This window comes from Onychostoma macrolepis, chromosome 21 (assembly GCF_012432095.1).
Source record: "Onychostoma macrolepis isolate SWU-2019 chromosome 21, ASM1243209v1, whole genome shotgun sequence".
NCBI lineage: Eukaryota > Metazoa > Chordata > Actinopteri > Cypriniformes > Cyprinidae > Onychostoma > Onychostoma macrolepis.
Genome location: NC_081175.1, coordinates 25,601,441 through 25,623,694, shown reverse-complemented (window position 1 = coordinate 25,623,694; position 22,254 = coordinate 25,601,441). Strand labels below are relative to the sequence as shown.

General features: G+C 34.0%; 3 protein-coding genes across 7 annotated transcripts; 2 read left to right on the top strand and 1 right to left on the bottom strand.

Annotated features, from left to right (window-relative positions):
- The first annotated feature begins 164 nt into the window (after positions 1-164).
- rexo4 (REX4 homolog, 3'-5' exonuclease) lies at positions 165-4,754 on the top strand. The gene is made up of 8 exons (XM_058758182.1): positions 165-740; positions 841-1,163; positions 2,065-2,217; positions 2,291-2,484; positions 3,268-3,356; positions 3,555-3,629; positions 3,742-3,816; positions 4,217-4,754. The coding sequence occupies exons 1-8, from the start codon at positions 522-524 to the stop codon at positions 4,370-4,372; spliced, it is 1,284 nt and encodes a 427-aa protein (XP_058614165.1). The 5' UTR covers positions 165-521; the 3' UTR covers positions 4,373-4,754.
- Positions 4,755-4,988: 234 nt separating this feature from the next.
- Positions 4,989-22,124, top strand: mob1bb (MOB kinase activator 1Bb). Its single transcript, XM_058757144.1, has 8 exons — positions 4,989-5,125; positions 7,207-7,290; positions 15,890-16,025; positions 17,912-18,078; positions 19,330-19,423; positions 19,501-19,634; positions 20,000-20,163; positions 20,698-22,124. Exons 1-8 carry the CDS (start codon positions 5,056-5,058, stop codon positions 20,773-20,775), a joined length of 927 nt encoding a protein of 308 aa, XP_058613127.1. The 5' UTR covers positions 4,989-5,055; the 3' UTR covers positions 20,776-22,124.
- Positions 5,654-15,814, bottom strand: cacfd1 (calcium channel flower domain containing 1). 5 transcript variants are annotated; one of them, XM_058757147.1, is made up of 7 exons: positions 15,782-15,814; positions 15,644-15,681; positions 12,823-12,896; positions 9,992-10,064; positions 9,781-9,906; positions 8,456-8,563; positions 5,654-8,331 (listed from the first exon to the last, which is right to left on the bottom strand). In XM_058757147.1, the coding sequence occupies exons 1-7, from the start codon at positions 15,797-15,799 to the stop codon at positions 8,241-8,243; spliced, it is 528 nt and encodes a 175-aa protein (XP_058613130.1). In that variant the 5' UTR covers positions 15,800-15,814; the 3' UTR covers positions 5,654-8,240. The 5 variants fall into 5 exon arrangements, with proteins under 5 accessions (XP_058613130.1, XP_058613132.1, XP_058613129.1 ...); XM_058757149.1 differs by lacking the exon at positions 15,782-15,814 and having other exon boundaries at positions 12,665-12,896; positions 15,644-15,780; XM_058757146.1 differs by lacking the exon at positions 15,782-15,814 and having other exon boundaries at positions 15,644-15,780.
- Positions 22,125-22,254: the final 130 nt, after the last annotated feature.

Genomic DNA, 22,254 nt, shown 5'->3' with positions numbered 1-22,254 from the left:
ATTTATTTATTTAATATTAATTTTTTTTTTTTTTTTAAGGTTTACTTCAATCAAATTGTTTATTTAGTTTAATCTATTTTTACATTCCTCCACTGATTTTTCTAAACTTTTCCATGGACCCCCAGCACAAGCTTGAAAACCCCTGAATCAAAACACAGAGCGGAACGTTCATCCGCACACAGTTCCTGCACGGAGCCTATTGGTGTAACACACGCGACAGAAAGTTCCATCAGCATGGTTGTCTCATGGTACAGTTATAGGTAGTTCTTATAGTATTTTTTGTATTGAACGTTTTTAAACTAATATATTCTTATAGTGTGATATTTTCCACATATATGTACTATTTTCCGCGTTGCCATGCATGTCACGGGTGTGCGTTGACGCTAGAAAGCTTTAAAATAACATGTAAACATCTGGAGAAATTCATTATTGCTAGTAAATTCGTGCTCAGTGTAATATCGGAAAAAGCTTAACACCTTAGTGCTTTATTATTTATTAGGTTAATTAGATAAAACCTTAAGATGTCTAAAGTTCAGCTGAAGAAACATGCAGAAAGTGTTCAGACTAATGGTCAGTCAAAACATAAGAAGAAAAAGAAACCTGAAAACAATAAAAAGACGTTCTTTTACGATACAAAAACAGTTGTTAAGAAGAAAACGAAACCAACAACTGTAAAGCCAAACATTACACCCCCCACAAAAGCTGAAGAGTATTCGTGCAACTGGAAGAAGTTACTGCAGGTAAGAATTATTTACCATGGTAAAATCATATTGAATTCCTGTATTAGTAATTCTCAATGAGAAATACATGTCAGCTGTTTTTACATTTTGCTTTGTGTAGACTCTCGCTGCAAATCCTGAAAAGAAGGATGAAGACACAAAACAGGAGAAAGATGCAAACGTTAAAGGAAAGCTGCTTCAGAAGACGCCGTCAGTTTCCAAAGACTCTCATAAATCAGATAAACGCTTGAAAAAACCCACACGGACTGTCAAACCTGCTTCTGAGACATCTGGAAGAGTAGAAAAAGATGCAGACCAACAGAACGGAAAAGACTCAACCCGACACAAACAATTCAGAGCAGAGAAGAGGAAAAGAGAGGATGAAAGAGAGAAAGCAATGAACAAAAAGAATAAAGTCGAGGAGTCGGAAAAGAAAACAGCAGAGTATGTGTGCATTTTAATGCTGTTTCATTTCATAGGACTGTCCTATGGACACTTGTTTCCGCCATGGAATAAAAAAAAAAGAAGAAAGAAAAATAACGCAATTATATCTCACAAATGATTTTTTTTTCTCACAGTTTTGAGTTTGTATAAATTTTTATCAGAATTGCGAGATATAAATTCTGGATTGTGAGATGTAAACTCTCAATTGATTCAAAAAGTCGGAATTGTGAGAAAAAAAGTTGTAATTTTTTTTATTTGATTTAAATTTTGTGGCTGAAACAAAAAAACTGAATTGCAAGATGCTCAGAATTCAGAGAAAAAAAGACAGAATTGCAAGGAAAAACTGAATTTTGAGAGAAAAGTTGCAACACATAAACTCTATAAAAACATATAAATTCTAAGAATACAAATTTCAGGACAAACTCAGAATATTGAGAAAAGTAGTCGAAATTGCAAGATGTAAGAAAAATTTGAAACCCCAAAATGTGATTATCTTCGTGCTAGGGACTCCCGTCCTAAAATGTGAAAGTCAGCTATATTTATATTCAGTATTATTTATATTAATTTATACAGTCAAAAGTGATATTCTAAATATGTCAAATATTATTTGGAAAATATATATATTTTTTTACATTAAATTATGATGTCTTTTTCCACGCACTATAGTAATGATTTATTTTATTTAGTCAAAAGTCAAAATTGTAAAATGTAAAAAAAGTCTGAATTGTGAGAGAAACTCAGAATTCTGATTGAAAAAACGTCAAAATTGTGAGACGTAAATAGCAATTGTGAAGAAGTTTTGAGAGAAAGAAGTTGCAAATACCTTTTTTATTCATTTATTTTTGTTTCATGGTGGATTCAAGCTTCCATGCGGTCCTCTTTAAACACTGTTTTCTCGTAGGCCTGATATCTGGTTTGATGACGTGGACCCTGATGACATTGAGGAGGCTTTGGGGCCCGAGGCTGCAGACATCGTACGAAAACGCAGCGGAATGCTGAAGTCCAGCGCAGAAATCACAGAGAAAGTGCTGGTGAAAGAGCATGCGTTTGAGGGGTGAGACACCTGCAGCTCTCTGGGTAGTCATCGGTTTTGAAGGAAAGTGATGTAATCTTATGGCTGATTTCAGATTGACCCGTGCTGTCGCTATGGACTGTGAGATGGTGGGCGTCGGGTGTGACGGGGAGGACAGCATTCTAGCGCGAGTCTCCATCGTCAACCACTTTGGGAAATGCATCTACGATAAATACGTCAAACCCACGGAAAAGGTTACGGACTACAGGACGGCTGTTAGTGGAATCAGACCGGCGGACATCGAAAACGGTCTGGTCAAGTCACTATTATTTGTATAGCGCTTATTAACAATGCAAATTGTGTCAAGGACCTCTCATAATAGTCTCTATTGCATTTGAAAAATACTACAAATTTGATGAAATGGTTGTTTTTATAGAATAAGAATGGTGTAAGAAAATAAGTATTTCTCGCAATTTCAAGTGTGCATCGTGCAATTTTGAGTTTACATCTCGCAATTCTGATATTTTTCTCAAAATTGCATCGAAACACTATTTTGACTGTATTTCATGTAATTTTAGAATTTATATCTTGCAAGTTTGAGTTAATATCTCGCAATTCTGTTTTTTTTCCTTAAAATTGTGTTTGAGACAATTCTGCCTCTGTTTCTCACAATTTTGAGTTAACATCACAATTCTTGTCCTTTTTTTTTTTTAAATTGCGTTTATAACAATTCTGACTTTCTTAAAATTCAAAATTTATATCTTGTAATTCTGAATTTTTTCTCAAAATTGTGTTTTCTTGTCACAATTCCAACTGTACGTCTAGCAATTTTATATATTTTAATATTTCTGTCGAAAAATGCATCTTGTGATTTAGACAGATCCTTTCGTCAGTGAAATTAGGTGACCTTTAAAAGAGATATACTCATAATTCTGAGAAAAATGGCAGAATTGGGAAATGTTAGCTCAAGATTGCGAGATACATAAATTCAGAATTGAGAGATAAAAAGTCACAATTACCTTTTTTTATTCTGTGGTGGAAACAGGCTTCCGCATGTATGAGATAATTTATTGTTCTTCGCGTGATTGACAGGTGAGGACATCAAGCTAGTCAAGAATGAAGTGGCTCAGATTCTGGAAGGAAGAGTATTAGTGGGACACGCTATTCACAATGACTTAAAGGTACAGTACACACACAAAAAAGGCCATTGTCATGCACACATCGTTCCAAGCCTGTATGCTTTTTCTTTCACCAAACTAGGCTATATTACAGCATACAGGATCAGAATGGCTTGAGAGTGACTAATGATGACATTTTCAGATGAGATATTCCTTTAACCAATGTCAGATTTATTTTAAACACCGTTGTCTTGTTCATAGATTTTGCTGCTGGGTCATCCCAAGAAAATGATCAGAGACACACAGAAATACAAACCGTTTAGGCAGAGAGTAAAGGTATGTAATACAATTTGCTGGCAACTTCATAAATCATTATTATTATTATTATTATATAAATAAATATGCAAATTTTAATTGTCAATGTCTCCCCTCATGTCCTCTTCCACAGAGCGCTCGTCCTGCATTGCGGGTTTTATGCAAGGAGATTCTCAATGTTAAAGTCCAGCAGGGTGAACATTCATCTGTAAGTCTCTCATCAACATCTAAGACAAACACTGTATTTCAAAGTGCATGGCTTGATCTTTTCCCATATAATACAAGATAAGGAATTAAAGCATAGTTTGGGGTTGGTAAGAAATGTTAATGATTTTGAAAGGTGTTTCTTTTGTACACCAAGATTTATGCATTTATTTGACCAAAAACGCAGTGAAATATTATTACAATTCAAATTAGATGATTTCTATTTGAATACATGTTAAAATGTAATTTATTCCTGTGATGCAAAGCTGAATTACCAGCTTCATTACTCCAGTCTTCAGTGTCATGATCTGTCAGAAATCGTTCTAATATGCTGATAAATCTTTTGTTGCATAAATGTCTTTGGTGTCGCTTTTAATCAGTTTAATGTTGTGTGTGCATCACAGGTTCAGGACGCTCAGGCCACTATGAGGCTGTACACTCTGGTGAAGAAGCAGTGGGAGGCGGAGCTTAAAGCGGCCCGGGCGGGTCAATTTCACAAGACCCCGCGAAAACCCAAAGCTCCTAAAAAACAGAGCAAATTAACTCGGATCAGCCAATAAAAAAAACTCTATCAACTCATCGCAAAACACGACAGACTCTGTGCAGGGAACTGTTTTACCAATGTGGAGTAACACTGTCTTCAGTGACGTTATGATGAACTGTGTTTAATATTCCTGTCTGAATGTCTCTCAGTTCGTACTTTGATCTCAAGTCCTATCTTCTGTTATTTGAGGAATGAGACCATCAAACCATTCAGTAATATAAGTGAAATTGTTGTATTGAGCTCTTTTATACCAAGTAATTTAAATGTCAATTTTCCATCCTGTTTAAAATTACTTGACAGATGTAACTGTTATTGGAGACTTAAATAGTTTTCTGTCTGAACTGCTATTAAAGACCCCACACTTGATGTGCACAAGGTGTTGATTTCTCACATCAAATTCTCACATTGAACTATACTGAAATAACCATTTACTATTAACCATTAACTATACTTTTAACCATTAAAAGTAATCAAAATGACATATTTAAACGTTTTTCACACGTGAAAATTATTTCTTAATGCCTTAAAAAGGCTTGGATGTAATTCTACACCCTTACCTCATTTAGTATGCGCGGGTTTATGAATATTCAAATTAGCCCCGCCCCAACTTTAGTAAACGCTACAAAATAGTGGATTAACTCAGTTATGCAAGTTTTAACCAGAAACTGATTCCGAAGAAGAAGAGGGAATTTTACAGGAATGTCTACACGTCCATATCAGAATACATTTTATGTAATTTATAGCTCTCTACAGTCTCGGACAAGTAACGGTAATTAATATCATTAGCCTTTGCAGCTAACAATGTTTTGCTAATCTTGCACAAACCGTGTTTTTGTGATATGCTAATGCTATAAAGAGCCCCACCCCCCAAATTGTCTCGTCGAAATTAAGTTGAAGGAACTTTTTCACATTTCCGGGATTCTCAGCAGCTGAAGTCATAAAAAAAAATGTACATATATTGTTTTAAAAATACAAATATGAAAAACTTTCATATTTCAGCAACGGTCATCAGCATCACAATGCTGATGACCGTTAAACGCTTCATCACGGTCTTTTGAAAAGGGATCATAGATGAATTTGTTCATGTCTATATTAAACATCATAATTTAATGTAATAATAATAATAATATTTTCCAAATAATATTTGACATAAATTAAAGACTCTTTAAGCATATTAAAAACAGCATATAGCTGTAAATGTTTAAAAAAAAATTACCACAGGGTCTTTAAAAGTAGTAGTTAATACTTTAGTTTTCAGATGTTTCTTACACAGAAACAGAACAAGAAAGCGAGGAGGTCAGAGACAAGTCTCTTTATTTAGCTCATGGGAAAAAACAGAAAAAATACCTTTTTTTACACATCATTGCAAAGTCAATCAGTTACATGTCACTGATCCAACACAAATACACAGAGGGACAAGATCACTTCTAAACTGCTAATGACAATTCAAGTTTATTTTGTGCCGAACAATTTTGGTGTTTCAAAAGCTCTTCCTTTCTTTCTGTCAGTAGTGTTTGAGTTTGTCAGATACATTAGTGTTTAGTTATGATATCTTGGTTACTGAGATCACATTCAGGAGATGACAAAACTAGAGGTCCAGCTTTAGGAAAACTTTACTTCCAAATCTGGAAAACTTAGGTTAGTGATAAATAATAGTTAATTCTACAATACGTCTAGGTGGACATTACATTTGAGCTGGTTTGTGTGCTGGTGGAGACTTAACGAGTTTACAAGCCTCAGATGTGTTATTGGAGATAATTTTACCTGCTGAACATTTCATGCAAAACACTTGAACATTTGTGAAAAGTTTAGTGAAGGTATTTCATGAAAGCACGTGAGCATCTAAAAGGATGAATCCCACAAACACCCACATAACATTTATATGGAAGCCCGATTCTGCCATGATAAAAAAAAGGAGGTAATTGTGACTTTTTATCTCACAATTCAATTCAAAACTTTTCTGAAATTCTGTGAAAAATATATCTTGCATTTTTTTCCCCTCAGATCTGTGAGATATAAACGTGCAGTTCTGAGGAAAAAGGCAGAATTGCGAGATATAAATTCAGAATTCTGACATTTTTTCCCTCGCAATTGTTTTTTTTTATGCCACAGAATAAAAAAAATTAAATCTGACTTTTTTTCTTGCAACTGCGAGTTTATATCTCATAATTGTTTATATCTCGCAACAATTCTAAATTAAACCCACAAAAAAGTTCGAATTTTAAGACTGAAAGACTCTTGTCTTTGTGAGAATTGTGAGAAAAAAAAGAAATGCAATTACCCTTTTTATCTTTTCATTCTGTAGTGAAAATGGGCTTCCATACATTTCATCCTAAAAACAAACAAAAAAATATATATTAATCTTGCATTTTTAAAAAGCTTTATCATTTCTACATTGTAAAATAATGACAATTAAGCAATTAAATTTTAATATTCCAAACATGTTACTTTGAGATTTATTTCAATTCTCATAGTTTTATTCCTGTAATAATATGGTTGTATTTAAACTGAAATCAGTTAAATTAAATAAATGAGTTTTTTTTTTTTATATATAAATGTGCTTAATTGTCATGGAAAAAAACAACAAAAAAAACTTGTAGGTGAAATAAAATCTAGTCCTTGACCAATTTCATGAAACTCACCCTTTAAAGACAAAAGGTAGTAACAGTGTGAACACTACAGTTAGAGCATGACCTCTGACCTCCAAACTATAGTTCTTTTATCTTGTAGTTTGTACCTTTGGCTTTCATACTTTCCACGGTCAGTGTTGAGACTGGCTCAGATAGACGCAGAAACAAGCAAACAACACGTCATCACAGCATCAACAAACCCAGTCGTTTCTTATTCCAGAAAAGAAGCCCTTCTTCAGTGCAGCAAGAGACACATGGCTTGAGAGGAAAGACAGAAACACACGCAAGTTCCTGAAGACGGAAGGTAAACCGCTTGAAATGCACCTTATCGTTCAGAAAAACACTCACACAAGCTTTTCAATAGACAGGAATGAAAATGAGGCTGTGAGGGACTGAAGTACAGCGCCGTTCGATGGATTGTACTGTTGTTTAACAACAAACCGTTGTTCAGCTGACAAAACAAAACTTTCAGTAGACAAAAACTCCATAAAGTCTGTCCCTCACAGCCTTGTTTTTATCTGGGTTAAATTCAATATGGCATCTAACCTGATTAACGTCTATGAAACGAGCGCAGATCAGACTCTCAAAGACACTCTTTCACCAAATATCAAATAAAGAAAGTGACAGCGAGGTTTTAGAGCAGCGCATAGCAAAATTACATTCCACCGTTTCTTACAAACACCAAACATGCTGCAGCAAAGGATTCTGGGTAAAGGCCAGTTAGCAGAGGCACAAAAACACACAAACACACTTCGTTATAATCCCTGCAGAGGCCCTGCATTTTCCAAAACACGTTTTTACCATGCCTACACATTAAAATACAAGTTTGTTTGTTCGTTTAAAAGATTTACTCGAGTCGTCACTAATGTTCAGAACAAAGAATTCTGGGAGAAAATCCCAATGGCCAAAAGTTCCAATTCCCTGCGCTGGTTTGGAGGCGGTCGCTGAAGTTAATGCATTCATTTACACTCCAGCTTTGGGTTAACAAACTATAATACGTCGGTTTTTACAAAGTGAGATGAAAATTAAATCAATACTTAAAAAAACCAAAACAACTGTGCATGATAGCACAATTGAAAAAATTTACTTAAAACCCATTTTATTAAAGAAATCCTACACAAACTGATTTGCGCTGACTGACTCACGCTGTCAGAGGTCAAAGGTTACACTGTGAGACACTCAGTCAAGTAATGCATGTAGTTAGGTGAAAGGAAAAAGAGAGGGAAGGAGGTAGAGGAGGTGAAGAGAGGAGGTTCACGGCACTGAACCGTCTGTAGTTCCTGTCAGTTTCTCTTCATCGCCCTGTTTCTGGTGCTGCAATCGAGCGTAGCTCACCGCGTCACCTCTGAAACAGAAAGTGCACAATCGTCCATCATTTTGTCAATAATGGCAAAATATATTATGAAGAAGAGATACTCAGTGAAGAAATGTTTTGTTCTGCGTGCAAGTAAATGCAAAAACGAGCTCACTTCTTTCCGAGGGATGCGAGTCCGTACAGCACTCCTGCAGCAAAAGCGATGGCGTTACCAAACAGAGTCGTGATGGAAAAGCTCAGAAAGATGGGAAACAGTGCCATCCTGAAGGACAAAGAGACAAATCTGTGTTAATTCTGATCAAAATTAGAACAACAAAAACCATTAACAATTGGGTTGTAGACATTCAGTATTCAATATATAAATTGTAGACAGGCAATATATAACATTTAGTCATTTAACATTTAATAGGCTTTGATAAATATTTAACACTTTTATTCAGCAAGGATGCATTAAATTGATCATAAACAAAAGATTTATATTTCACATAAATGCTGTTCTTTTAAACTTTCTAAATAATCAAAGAAGCCTCAAAAAAATAAAATAAAAGTGTCACGGGATCCACAAAAATTTGAAGCAGCTCATTAATAATCAGAAATGTTTCTTGAGCAGCAAATCAGCATCTTAGAATGATTTCTGAAGGATCATGTGACACTGAAGACTGTAGTAATGATGCTGAAAATACAGTTTTGCATCACAGGAATAAGTTACATTTTACAATATACTCAAATAAAAAAACAGCTATTTTAAATTGTAATAATATTTCACAATATTCCTGCATTTTTATTAAATACATGCAGTCTTGATGAGCAGAAGAGACTACATTAAAGAAATCTTACCTTTCAATGGTAGTGTATAATATAGTTCATATTAAATTCATGTTTGTTCATAATACATTAACTACTGTTCGCTTATGCAACTAATGTTAAAATGTATTAATAATAGGCTTTAAAATGAAATTAACATTAACATTAAATGCTGTAATAATATTGTTCACAGGGGCTAGAGTTTCTGTGAAAAGGTTTAGAGAAAAACAGTGTAAAAATAGATAAAGAAATAATAAAAAATAAGATTTAAATAAATAAATATATGAACAGAACTACAATGAGTTGAAAAACAATGTCATTTCATAGAGACTTGAAAAAGAAACTAATGTAATGTAGAATATTTATTATTCATTAATTAAAGATTATGATACACTTACATTCACTAATGTTATTAAAGGATACGGCTTTTATTTGATCATTTTACACACATCATTTGGTTGCATTGATATTTGCCTTCCATTTAATTGATGTAGACAGTTACACTTGTTAGTCTACAGATTTCTCCTAGAAGTCAAAAACAGCTCAGTGGACGATTTAGCTTTTAGAGTTGCCATGTGTCCCCTGGATAAAAAACACTTTTTGTTTTGCATTAAATGTTAGTTACATAGTAACACTGATTATCCAGTGAAGGGGAGAGCTGGGAGCTGCACTCACCCGCAGTAAAACAGGGCTTTCTGCCAGGGCTTCAGACGGTCTGCACGCGCCGCTATAACATTCGCAAACTCTACGAACTGACAGCAGAAGGGCACCTCACACAGGAACAACACACACGCCGTCAACCTGAAGGAAAAAGAGATGGTTCCTCTTCTGAATGGCTCGTACACATGGCTTGATGAACACTGGGAACTGAAATGCAAGTTCTTACACCATCCAAACTCCGGCCGCGATGTTTAACGGATTCACAGTCACACAATTCCAAACGCCCATTGTTGCACATGCTAAAAAATTAAAAAATACAGAAAAGTGTTAGGTTTTTGAAAATAACATGTATATTTGTCATCTAAATAAAAGCATTGTGATTAGTGGTAAATGATAAATACATTTTTTTCCCTCGATAACCGTTATTATGCTCCTCAAAATGACCAAATATCAACCAAATATTTGCCCTATAGCCCAGGGTTTACCAAGCTAATAATGATAATAATAAATAATTCTAAAATAAGAAATGTGGAAAAATGTGTTCATGGAAATTGATAAATGTAACCCCTAAAAACAACAATATAAAATTACAACCAAATAAATAAATAAATAAACAACCTTGATGAAATTACTTTTTAAATGTTTAATATAAAATAATATATAATTTGATTTAAAGTAAGTTTATTAGTAATATGATTAAGCAATTATGATATAGTGTTCAGGATCAGCTTTTGCATGTTGTTCAAAACACATTGAAAAACACACAGGAAGGAGCAGCTGGTTGGCTGGATGGAGCGCAAGCTTTTGTTGGGTTTGATGAGCAGCTGCTTCTGTCATCTGTCTCAGCATATGTAGAAGAGAACAGAGAACTATTGATGCTGCTGACACACACACACACACACACACACACACACACACACACACACACACACACACACACACACACACACACAGAGTACTGCTGGTGCAACAGTGTGTGTGTTCAGATCTAGTGTAAACTCAATCTTTGTGTCTAATGAATAATACTGAACAGAATAATTCAGCAGTGATTAAGTGTATCTGCCTACAGCCAAATCAATCAATATCAGAACACAGCCAGAGACAGACACAGTTTTTTTTTTTTTACTATTATTACATATTTAAAAAGGGACCATGAACAATTTTAACATAATTTTTACCATCGCATTGTACCAAATTTTCATCCACAGTCCCTGTTAGACTGATATATATATATATATCAAATATTTATTTCTTTATTTTAATCTTATTTGTAATTGTAAAAACATATAATAAAAGTTAAATTTAAATAAAAAATGTATTAATATGAATATGTAAATAAATAATAAATCTAACAGTAGTATAATGAGTAGAAAAACAATGTAAAATACATTTAAAAAAAACATTCACAGTAAACATTTTTCACAGTATAAATAATAAAGTATATAGATGGCTGTTAAAGATCATATTTGGGTGAGTGTGGCACCTAAAGGATTGAAAACCCCCACTAGAGAGACAGAGATATTGTTATTGGTTCATAACACATGGTAATCCCTAACAAAAGACACGACAGAACAAAAGGATGAGAAAGAAAAGAGCAAGAGAAGAGAAAGTTGCAGTTGCTATGACACCTGTGTTACCATGACAGTGTCTACAAAGAGAGCTCATACAAACCACTCCAGCATCTCACAGTGAGTTTACACCTCAAATCTCAGCATATCACTTTATATCAACTCATTTCCCTTACGTCAATTCATAATATTGAAGGATTACTGTATTTCATATACCAATGCATTTGGCACTCCAAGAATACTGTGGTATAACCCTGGAACCATAACTACGTGTTGATTCTCCATGACAGAATTTCTGCTGGTTTTCTAGGAGAGTCACTGTCTGAAGGTGTGATTGATTAGACATGCCTTTGTTCAAAGCAATGATCTCATTGAGTGTATTGATTAACAGAGAAGGAAGAAAACATCATGGTTTGCCTTCATTCCAAATTGATGAGCATATGCTGGTCTGTATGATATAGTGATTGATAATAATCAATAATATGCTTCACCTATATTATATCATGCAGGGGTCTGTGGAAAAGTGGTGAATATCAGTCTAAAAAATGAAAATAAAAATAAACTTTAACAAAATAAATAAATACATGTTTGATTAAAAAAAATATCAAAATAAAAATAAAATATATTTTGATTTAAATAAATGAGTTGGTGTAAAATAGATTAAAATGAAAATAATCTATAATTTGATTAAAATAAAAATAATTTAACTTTTAATTAAAATAAAATAAGTTTGATTAAAATACAAAATATAATTAAGTTTGATTTAAATAAATAAATCGATTAAAATAAAAATATATAATTTGATTTAAATAAATAAATACTACATTTAACAGTACAGCACTATAGTGAGTAGAAAAATGTAATAAATGTAACATAATACAACTAATTATTTTTATATACATTACATTATGTTTAACAGGTATCTATAATCATTTTTTTGCCATAAAAATTGGATCTCTATACATAAAAAGCTGCCTTTTAAATTTCAGAATGGGGTCCCCTGCACAAAGATGATTATATTCGGGGTCCATGACATCTAAAAGATTGAAAACCCCTATTGTACAGCTTTGCTTCAAAGGAAATGATGTCACTGTTAACATCTTGACATCATCTTTTAATAATGTGATAATAATGCTGTAGTCAGGGATGTGATGTGAAACCACTAGAAGTCCAGCACATGACATGTGACTGTGTTGGGTGTAAGACGGTATCGTTGTTGGATAGGTTTCGGATGCCATCACGCACGGACACAGCTGTCTATCAGGAAACACATGGCTGATGCTGTTATTCTGCATTAAACAGCCATATGGCCACAATCACGTGATACTTACATATGCCACCCAAGACACCGGCCAGTTTGCAGATCCAGCGGTACCACCAGGACATGCCATCGTCGTCTGTGCCGGTTTTGGTTGGAGCTGCCGCCTCTTCTGAGCTCATTTTCCACCGTTAAATTATTCAGACTCCTGCTGTCTCACTTACAACTCACCGGCGGCTGCAGTTCCAGCGGCGGCCTGAGGGCGTCGCTCTTTCCCCGTCGAGGACAATGGCTGGAAGGTATAGCTGATTGTAATGTCAGCCAAATAAACAAATTGCGTGTTAAAGTTATCAAACAACTGGCAGAAAGAAAATATCACTGAAAAAACTGGATCTTAAAATCGTCCTGGATAAAAATAATGCTGTAAGGACGCGGGTGCGGCGTTATTTATCTGACGCCGCTGCTCTTTTTAAGGTGATATAGAGGCAGAAGGCAGCAAAATATAATCCAAACCTCTCAGGATCGCTGTCGAATTTCGTTTTCTTGAAAAAAATCTCGAGTTAAAACGTGTCGCTGAATCGGTGTCCTCAGGCTGAGATAATCCTCGGTGTAATGTCAGTTTAATTTAGTAACGCTAGAGCTTTTGCTCCTCTTGTCTCGGAGGTTTCCCTTGTCTGCGTTGCATTGTGGGAGGAGCCACTAATGCGTCACTGCGCATATGGAGCGTCAGGAGCATCAACCGCATCAACATTTGCGCAGTCAGGACTTTGGTGTAAAATACAGTTATGTTTGCCATCACAACTTTAATACAGTCTAATAATACTACTAATACTTTTAATTTAGTCTACTAGCCGACTACTGCTACTACTACTATTTATTATTATTATTATTAGACTGAAATGTATAGTAAAAGTGTATGGTAAACTTCTAAACAATAACAACTATTATTATTATTATCATTACTCCTTCTACTACTATAGCCTACTACTATTACTACTTCTACTATTATGAGATTGAGCTACAACCAAACTGCTAAAGAAAGGGGGAAAACATTATATCCATTCTGTTGTATAATATTATTCTCTGATTAAAAATATGTTTAAATAAACAAATAAATACATTTTAAATACATGCATTTGATAAAAATAGCTTAAATATATATTTATAATTAATAATTAGAATTGTTATAATCATATAAAATAAGTTTTAAATAAATAAGTTTAATATTACAAGAAAATAAGATCATTTAAATCAATCAATCAATCAATCTAACAATACAGTATTATAGTGAGTAAAAAAATATATATAACATGATATAGGTCTAAACTAATTATTTTTCAAATAATAAGTTACATGTATTTATAATATTAATTTTTCACAGTATAAATTGGGTCTTTATGTTGGCCTAAAAATAAAAAAAACAGGGGTCCAGGATTGGTCGAGGTTCATGAAAACAATTCGAGAAAAACAGTGTTAGAAATAATAGTAGTAAATTCTAAATCTAATTTAGACTAGATTTAGATTAGACTAAAATTCTAATTCTAAATCTATTTTGCTATATATATATATATATATATATATATATATATATATATATATATATATATATATATATATATATATATATATATACACACACATACAACAAGAGAAATACAACTTTGCATATAAATACCATCAGTACACAAGATTACAAGTAAAAGAAAAATTAGCCAGAGGAAAAAAGAAAGCATAAAATAAATAAATAAAACAACTAAAATAATGAAGATGGTACAGTTTTCTTGTCTATTTCAAATTTGCAGATAATGTTAGAAGTCCTGAGAGCTTTTTTTGGTTTACATTTATATACCATATTAAAGTATTGTTTAAATTCGTTGATAAAATAAAAAAAATTTGGTTTACCACCCGACCACTTCATTTTGTGTATATGAAACTTCCCCATTACAACCAGTAATTGAATAATATACGCTTTATCCTTTTCTATCCCATAATCATCAACATATATCATTATATCAGACCCACCCAGTTTAACAGCTGGATTAAGTTTTCTTGTAATGAAATTCTCGACATCAACCCAAAATATCTTTGTATAAAAGCAATAAATAGTTTCTTTTTCATTACTACAAAATTCACAAGAGTAGTCAATATTAAATTTAAAACGTTCCAATACATGTTTCACTGGATAAATTCTATGCAATATTTTATATGAAACCTCCTTTACTTTGTTATTAACAAAGAATTTATCAAGCATTCTCCAAGCCTTACACCAATTTAAGTCTCCAAATATTGATGACCAGAAAAATCGAGCTGGAGGATATGTAACATCATTTACTAAATTTCTAATAAATTTATTTGGTATGTTGTTTTTGAAAATATTAATATTTCCAATAAAAATTGAATTAGTTATATAATCCAGATTAGGGTTTTCATTACATTCATTTTTAAGAAGACATAATACCTTACTGGGTATAGCATCCATAACAATGGCATATTCTCTGGGTCTAACTGGGATTTTAAATTTGTCCAGAAACTCTGTGTATGATAATACGACTCCATCACTGTTCATCAACTGACTAACCAAAAAAATATAATTTTCATACCATATATTTAAAAAAAAAAGTGATTTATGTTTATATAAAATATCTCTGTTATTCCAGATATAGTATCTTCTAAGGAAAAAGTTATGTTTATAGGCCAATGTCCACGCCATGAGAGCTTGTTGATGAAATCTTGCAAGTTTTACTGGAATTTTGTCAATACAATAATTACATTTTAACAAAAATTCATGACTACCGACTGACTTAAAAAGTTTGGGAAAGTGTTCCACATATTATCTTTCTTTTTTATGTACTGTGTAATCCAATTAATTTTAAATACATTGTTTAGGGTATCATAATTTAATACCTCCAGGCCCCCATTGTCCTTTGAATTGCATAATATCTCTTTTCTCAAATAATGTGGTTTTCTTTTCCAAATAAAGTCGAAGAGTAATTTGTCCAACGTTTTAACTACTTTAGAAGGTAAATCAAGTGATAAGCAAATATAAACTGACCTGGACATTCCTTCCGCTTTGGACAACAGGACCCTCCCCTGCAAAGATAAATCTCTTTGTAACCACATATTAAATCTATTGTTAGTTTTTCTAAATAATTATAATAATATAGAAAACATAATCGGAAAAATGGCTGACATCAGCGACTCGAACCATCGCGAGATTTTGTGGTTTGGCGTTAACACAGATCTCCAAAACATAAGTCAGCCTTCAGCCTGCATTACTCCAATGTAACGTGATTTACAGATCTACAAATCACATTAGAGGATCCACAGCGGCTGTGGGAAGTTTGTTGCCAGGTGTCTCTGCGCTACACGAAGCCGAACCTCGGACCAGCAGCAGAACTCCGGCCAGACAGACAGGAGAAGATGAGCTTCTTATTGTGAGTGTGACTCTATCATTTAGATCATTATTTCTAGATAACTACCAGTTTACTCCATTAGCTCGTCTTGCTAAAGAGCTTTTGGACCGAATCGACTTCAGTTCTGCGCGTGCAGATCGTTAAATGTGTCAGTGTTTCAACCTGACAGCTGCTTTAAAATATGCTATTTTCCACGCAAATGCTTCGGCATCGAGATTAACCCAATTCTGGCACATTTGCACCGGTTTCTTGGCTCTCTGATTAGATGAGCTGGGCTGGAAGGGGGGCAGATCTTATGTAATGCATGTTTGTTTCACACTGTGCTGTTCAAAAAGCACTTTGTGTGTCTTTGTCACTTTGTATCTGAGATCAGAGAGTTGCATTGTGTTCAAAGCCTGTGATGCATCCAAAGTTGGAAAATATCTTCTGAACTTTGGCTGTACTGTATGCTGAGCAGCTGGACTGTTGATGAAATGTTACCAGGCAGTGCATGATGTTGCAACTGTCATATGAATATCTTATTTTATGTTTCTTATGTTATTTTAATCCATCCAAAATGCTGTTTAATTCAGTTTAACAGTCTCGCATCATTCTAATCGTATTATTTTGGGAGGGAACGGGGCGTATTTGCTTTTTCTGTAATTACTTTAAAGAACATGTTTACATCTTACAAGAGGAAGGGAGAGAGAAAATCTCAAATGCAGAACATTTCTCAATCTGATTCTGTAATATGAAGTCTTGGCAAGAGTTGATTGTTATGATGCATCTGAAATTGAATTTACTGATAAGGTCGTCTAGACCTATTAGAGAAGTCCATCAGAAGAAAACCGGCCTCCTCAAAACAGCTGAGAATGATTTAATTTGGAAACTATTGTGAAGCGCTTGTGATGGTTCACCAGAATCATGTGATTTTGGAGAAGTTAAGAACAAACACAGACATGTGATGTCAATGCTATTGTGATGCTTTTGAATTTGAATTGAAACGTGTGAGTGGCATATGATGGGAACCGGATAAACTGCATGTCTGTGTTTGAAGATTCGCTTTGTAAATCAGATGAGAAATGTGTAAAAATGAGACATTATAATACACACAGGTGTTTATAACAATCCTGATCAGGTGGTGTTTTATATAGACTGTATTGACATTCTTTAAAGGAATAGTTCAGCCAAAAATGAAAATTTGCTGAAGATGTACTACTCATCCTCAGGCCATTCAAGATTTGGAGAGATATAGTATTACCAATGGATCACCTGCAGTGAATGGGTGCCGTCAGAATGAGAGTCCAAACAGTTGATAAAAACATCACAATAATGCACAAGTAATCCACACCACACCAGTCCATCAATTAATGTCTTGTTTGTAAGAAACAAATCCATAAGGCATTTTTATCTTCAAACCTTTGCTTCCAGTTAAAATATGATTCATCCATAATATTGCTTGTTGTCTCAAAAGTTGTCTTGTCTGAATCAGGAGAGAAATATGCACAGATCAAGCACAGTTTACAAGCAAAAACAGTCCAAAGCAGTTCTAAACCAATATATTAGTGGATTTTGATGTGAGGGGACAACAGGAGATCAATTATTTTTTATGAATTATGGGCTTAAAGTGCCTTAGTGATGAATTAGCTTCTTACAAACACAGCCTTTTGCTTCACAAGATGTTAACTGATGGACTGGAGTGGTGTGGATTATTGTGATGTTTTTATCAGCTGTTTGTCTGACGGCACCCATTCACTGCAGAGCATCCATTGTTGAGCAAGTGATACAATGCTAAATTTCTCCAAATCTGATGAAGCAGCAAACTCATCTACATCTTGGATGGCCTGAGGGTGGGTAAATTTTCAAGCATATTTGAATTTTTGGGTGAATTTTCCCTTTAAATGGCTTTTTTGTTCCATCCCCTCCAGCGGGAATCGTTCGTCTAAGACGTTTAAGCCGAAGAAGAATATTCCAGAAGGTTCTCATCAGTATGAGCTGCTCAAACATGCCGAAGCCACGCTGGGAAGTGGGAACCTGCGTATGGCCGTCATGCTTCCTGACGGAGAAGATCTGAATGAATGGGTGGCTGTCAACAGTAAGACATCACATTCATGAATTATCCCCACACGCACACCCACAAAGTGAATCATTTGTTCAGTTTCTAGTGTGTTTGTTACTGCAGATGGTTTTCTTGTTTCTCTCTGTGTGTTCAGTTGCTTTTCCCATTCCCTTCTTAACAACTTTGATCCTTGACCTATTGATGACACCAAACCAGACCCATCCTGTCTTTAGCGATCACCCAGTCTGTCCCGAGAGACCATTTCAAAATTACTAACACACCTCCCCCAGCATCCAGCAGGATCCAGTAGTCTGAGGCTACTTGTAAAAATGCTGCTGTGTTGTGTTCTTTTGTAATTTATCAAATTTGTCAAGAAAAATTAGTATTATAAGCATTGTGAAAAGTTTTAAAAATGAATATGACTTTCATGATGTCTTAGCGTCTTGTTTGTCTCTCTAATGACATCAGCACCGGAATTGACTCGAACAAAACCTGATGATCATGTGCTCCAGCATGATTTCAGATGATTCATCATGAGCATCTTGTGCGTCAGTGGAAGCAAGAACATCTGACTGCCTGTACCAATTCTAATTCATAATCAAACATTTTTCTGTCAAGCAACTTGATGCTTTAACACAATAAATAAAAGGAAGATCTATCTGCTTTACAAAAAATAATTTTAAATATATATGCGAAGGGTTTATTTGCAAAAACAGATAACTTCAAAAAAATTCAAAAATCATGTTTTTTTTTTTTTTTTTACTGTTATCATGTTTTATTGCTAACATATAGCTAGTATTTTTTTTTTTTTTTTTTTTTTACCTAATCAAAATAACCCAACTGCAGTTTGACTGAGATTAATTGGAATGCACAATGAAAAGACATGATTTTTGTAAATTGTTAAAAACGGAGTTATCTGCTTTTGCAAATGAACTCTTTATATATATATATATATATATATATATATATATATATTGTAATAAATAAATAAAGAGTCACACAATCAGTGAAACTAATTTGCTTATATAACCTGGAAATAACTCAGAATGTGATGTTACTATTTTATGTTTTAAATGTTTCAAAATTCTAAAACTTATATACAGGTTTAAATAAAATAAAGACTATTTAATATGTGGTCTCAGACTTTTTGATTGACTGTATGTCTCTGTGTTTTATTGTAAATGGTGCTACTTTTCTAACAAACTAGAAGTTCTGATTACGCATTACAGATCGATCATGCACAAAACAATAATGAAGTTAAATGTTTCTGTTTGGTTGTTTTTGCAGCGGTGGATTTCTTTAACCAGATTAACATGCTGTATGGCACCATCACGGATTTCTGCTCGGAGGACAGCTGTCCGGTAATGTCTGCAGGACCAAAGTGAGTGTGTTTGGACAGTGAGGGATGAATGATTGTGTCTGTCTTCGTTTCTGCATCACTCATCTCTTTTCCTTTAGATACGAGTATCATTGGGCAGATGGGACCAACATTAAGAAGCCTATTAAGTGCTCGGCTCCCAAGTACATTGATTATCTGATGACGTGGGTTCAAGACCAGCTGGATGACGAGACCCTGTTTCCTTCTAAAATAGGTACTGGTGCAGCGATATTTTTTTTTATTTTAGTACATCAAGTTAAACTCAATGAAAATGAGGAATGTTGCCTTTGAAGCAATCTAAAATAAAACAAGTATTATTTGAATTAACTAGTAATGAAAACATTTATTTTTTTTATGGTTTTAATTTTAGTTAATTAGTTTAGTTATAATAACCCTAACATGGTGATGCATGTTAACAGATGTTGCTCTTAGCCACAAATATTTTGAAATTGTGCCGTAAACGTATTACTCAACACAATGTTTTTGCACAAAAGCAGAATATTTTGCAGTATGCTATATGTGAGCTTTACCATAATAGCAGGTCTTGTGGTATTAACTCCATCTGTCCCATCTGTCCAGGTGTTCCCTTCCCCAAGAACTTCATGTCTGTGGCCAAGACCATCCTGAAGCGTTTATTCAGAGTTTACGCTCATATATATCATCAACACTTTGACGCAGTCATGCAGCTTCAGGAGGAAGCTCACCTCAACACGTCTTTCAAACACTTCATCTTCTTTGTACAGGTGCTGTCACCGCTTTAAACTTTGAACATCTTTAAAAGATCCCTGCACAAGTCCCTAAACATAGCTTAAATGGGCTTACAGCTTTTATTATATGGCAGCAAAACAGCAATATGGCCAAAAAACAACTTGTTTGCCAAATAATATAGTTAGGCTTCTTAAAGTTGTCAGCAACTTTCTGCATTTAATATAGTATTCAAATGATATGGCATCAGCAGTTTATGTATATTGACTGCTTTACAAAAACTTCATCATGTGACACTGAAGACTAGAGTAATGATGCTGAAAATTAAGCTTTGCATCACAGGAATATATTATATTTTACATTATATTCAAAAAGAAAACGGTTCTTTTGAATTCTAATAATATTTCACAATATTACAGTTTTCACTGTATTTTCAGTCAAAATAAATGTAGCCTTAAATGAGCATAAGAGACTTTCAGAAACATTCTTACCAGCTCCAAACTTATGAACTGTATTACAGTTTTGGTGTTTCTGAATTCGAAATAAACGCTGCTTATTTTGTCTGTTTTCAGGAGTTTAACTTGATCGACCGTAAGGAGCTGGCGCCTCTCCAAGAGCTCATCGAGAAACTCACTACAAAAGACAGATAAACTGAGACGAGGAGAGGAATAGAAGTTAACAATGATCCTGCTCTCTCTTCTGACCCTCCCTTCTATCTTTTGCTTTGTACAGATGATTTTAACCCCACAGCACTGCTAGGCGAAGTGAAGGAAAGGCACAATACTAATATTTCTAAATGGATCAAACCAGATTTTTGGCATTTGGTGACATGATGCCTGGATGAAACGGTCACGTATGATTTTAGGTCCTTCACATTAGTTTGGTCGCTGTATGGGAGGGATTTTAACGTATGAGAACTGAACTACAGACTACAGTGATTCGGTATGGTGCCTGTGCTGAAGCAGAGAATAGGTGATTCGCTAAATGTTAAAGGCGTTTGATGCTTCAGTGCTGTAATGCTGACAGCAAAAAGGAGTTAAACCGCTTAAGTCAATTTTCCTATGCAATAATGATCTTATTTGTCCTCACTGATGTTATTGGGCAAAATTGCTTGAAGTTCATATCAGAGCTTATTTTTTACCTTATATTTCGTATTTAATATAGGTCACTATGAAGGTTTATTTTAGCCAGGTTTTGAATACTAATATATGAAGTGTGCATGCTGGAATTGCTACTTTGTTGGACCCACAGTGCTGATGAGAAGCGTTGGCCTTGACTTTATATCTTATGCTGTGCGTCAAAGAGACAAAAAGAAATGTATGATAACAGCTCAGAGCCTCTGATAAGATATTTGTTTTGCACAAGCCACAGCTGTTTCGGTTTTTTGTAAAGTGTTGAATTGATGCAACTGGGTTGCCAAACTTTTCTTAAATATTTAAACCCGTTTAATTATTAAAGCATTTCAGTTGTACCCATTTGAAATATACTTCTTCGTACGGTCAGTACAGTTCTGAAATATTCAGTATGGGATGAATTTAGCTTTATTGTGTGGTCGTATTAGTCATTATGGTTAGAAATATTCAGCATTTTGTTATGAAGTGAATGACTGTGGGCTTTTCTTCTCTACCTCCATTTTAACCTTTTTTCCATCTCTGTTCTTCTATGAACACTTTTATAGTTGTGTTTAAAAAATCTTTAGATTTATGTTCCTTGTTTCACGAATGTAATAGTTTTGCTTCTAATGGTTTGGACTATGCCATAGTGTAAAAGTGCCAACCGCTGATTAATATCGGACAGATATGAAGTATTTATAGAGCATTTTTGTCACTGAAATGAGAATATATATTTCCCTGAACTGTAAAATAATTAGGGTAGATTAGATATGTAAATACATGCATATGATTTCCTGACATTGTTCTAGTTTACATTAATAAAATAATATTACTAACTGATGTTGTTATTTTTGCTGTACATAGAGCAAATAAAACCCTTCTCTTAACATTTTGTTTGTGATTTTCTTTGCATGTGTATGTTTTATATTTATATATTATATTTTCTGAATGTGTGTGTAACATGAAACAACTGTTTAAAGGTAAAGTAACTTTTTAATGTTGTAAATTGTTTTTTTT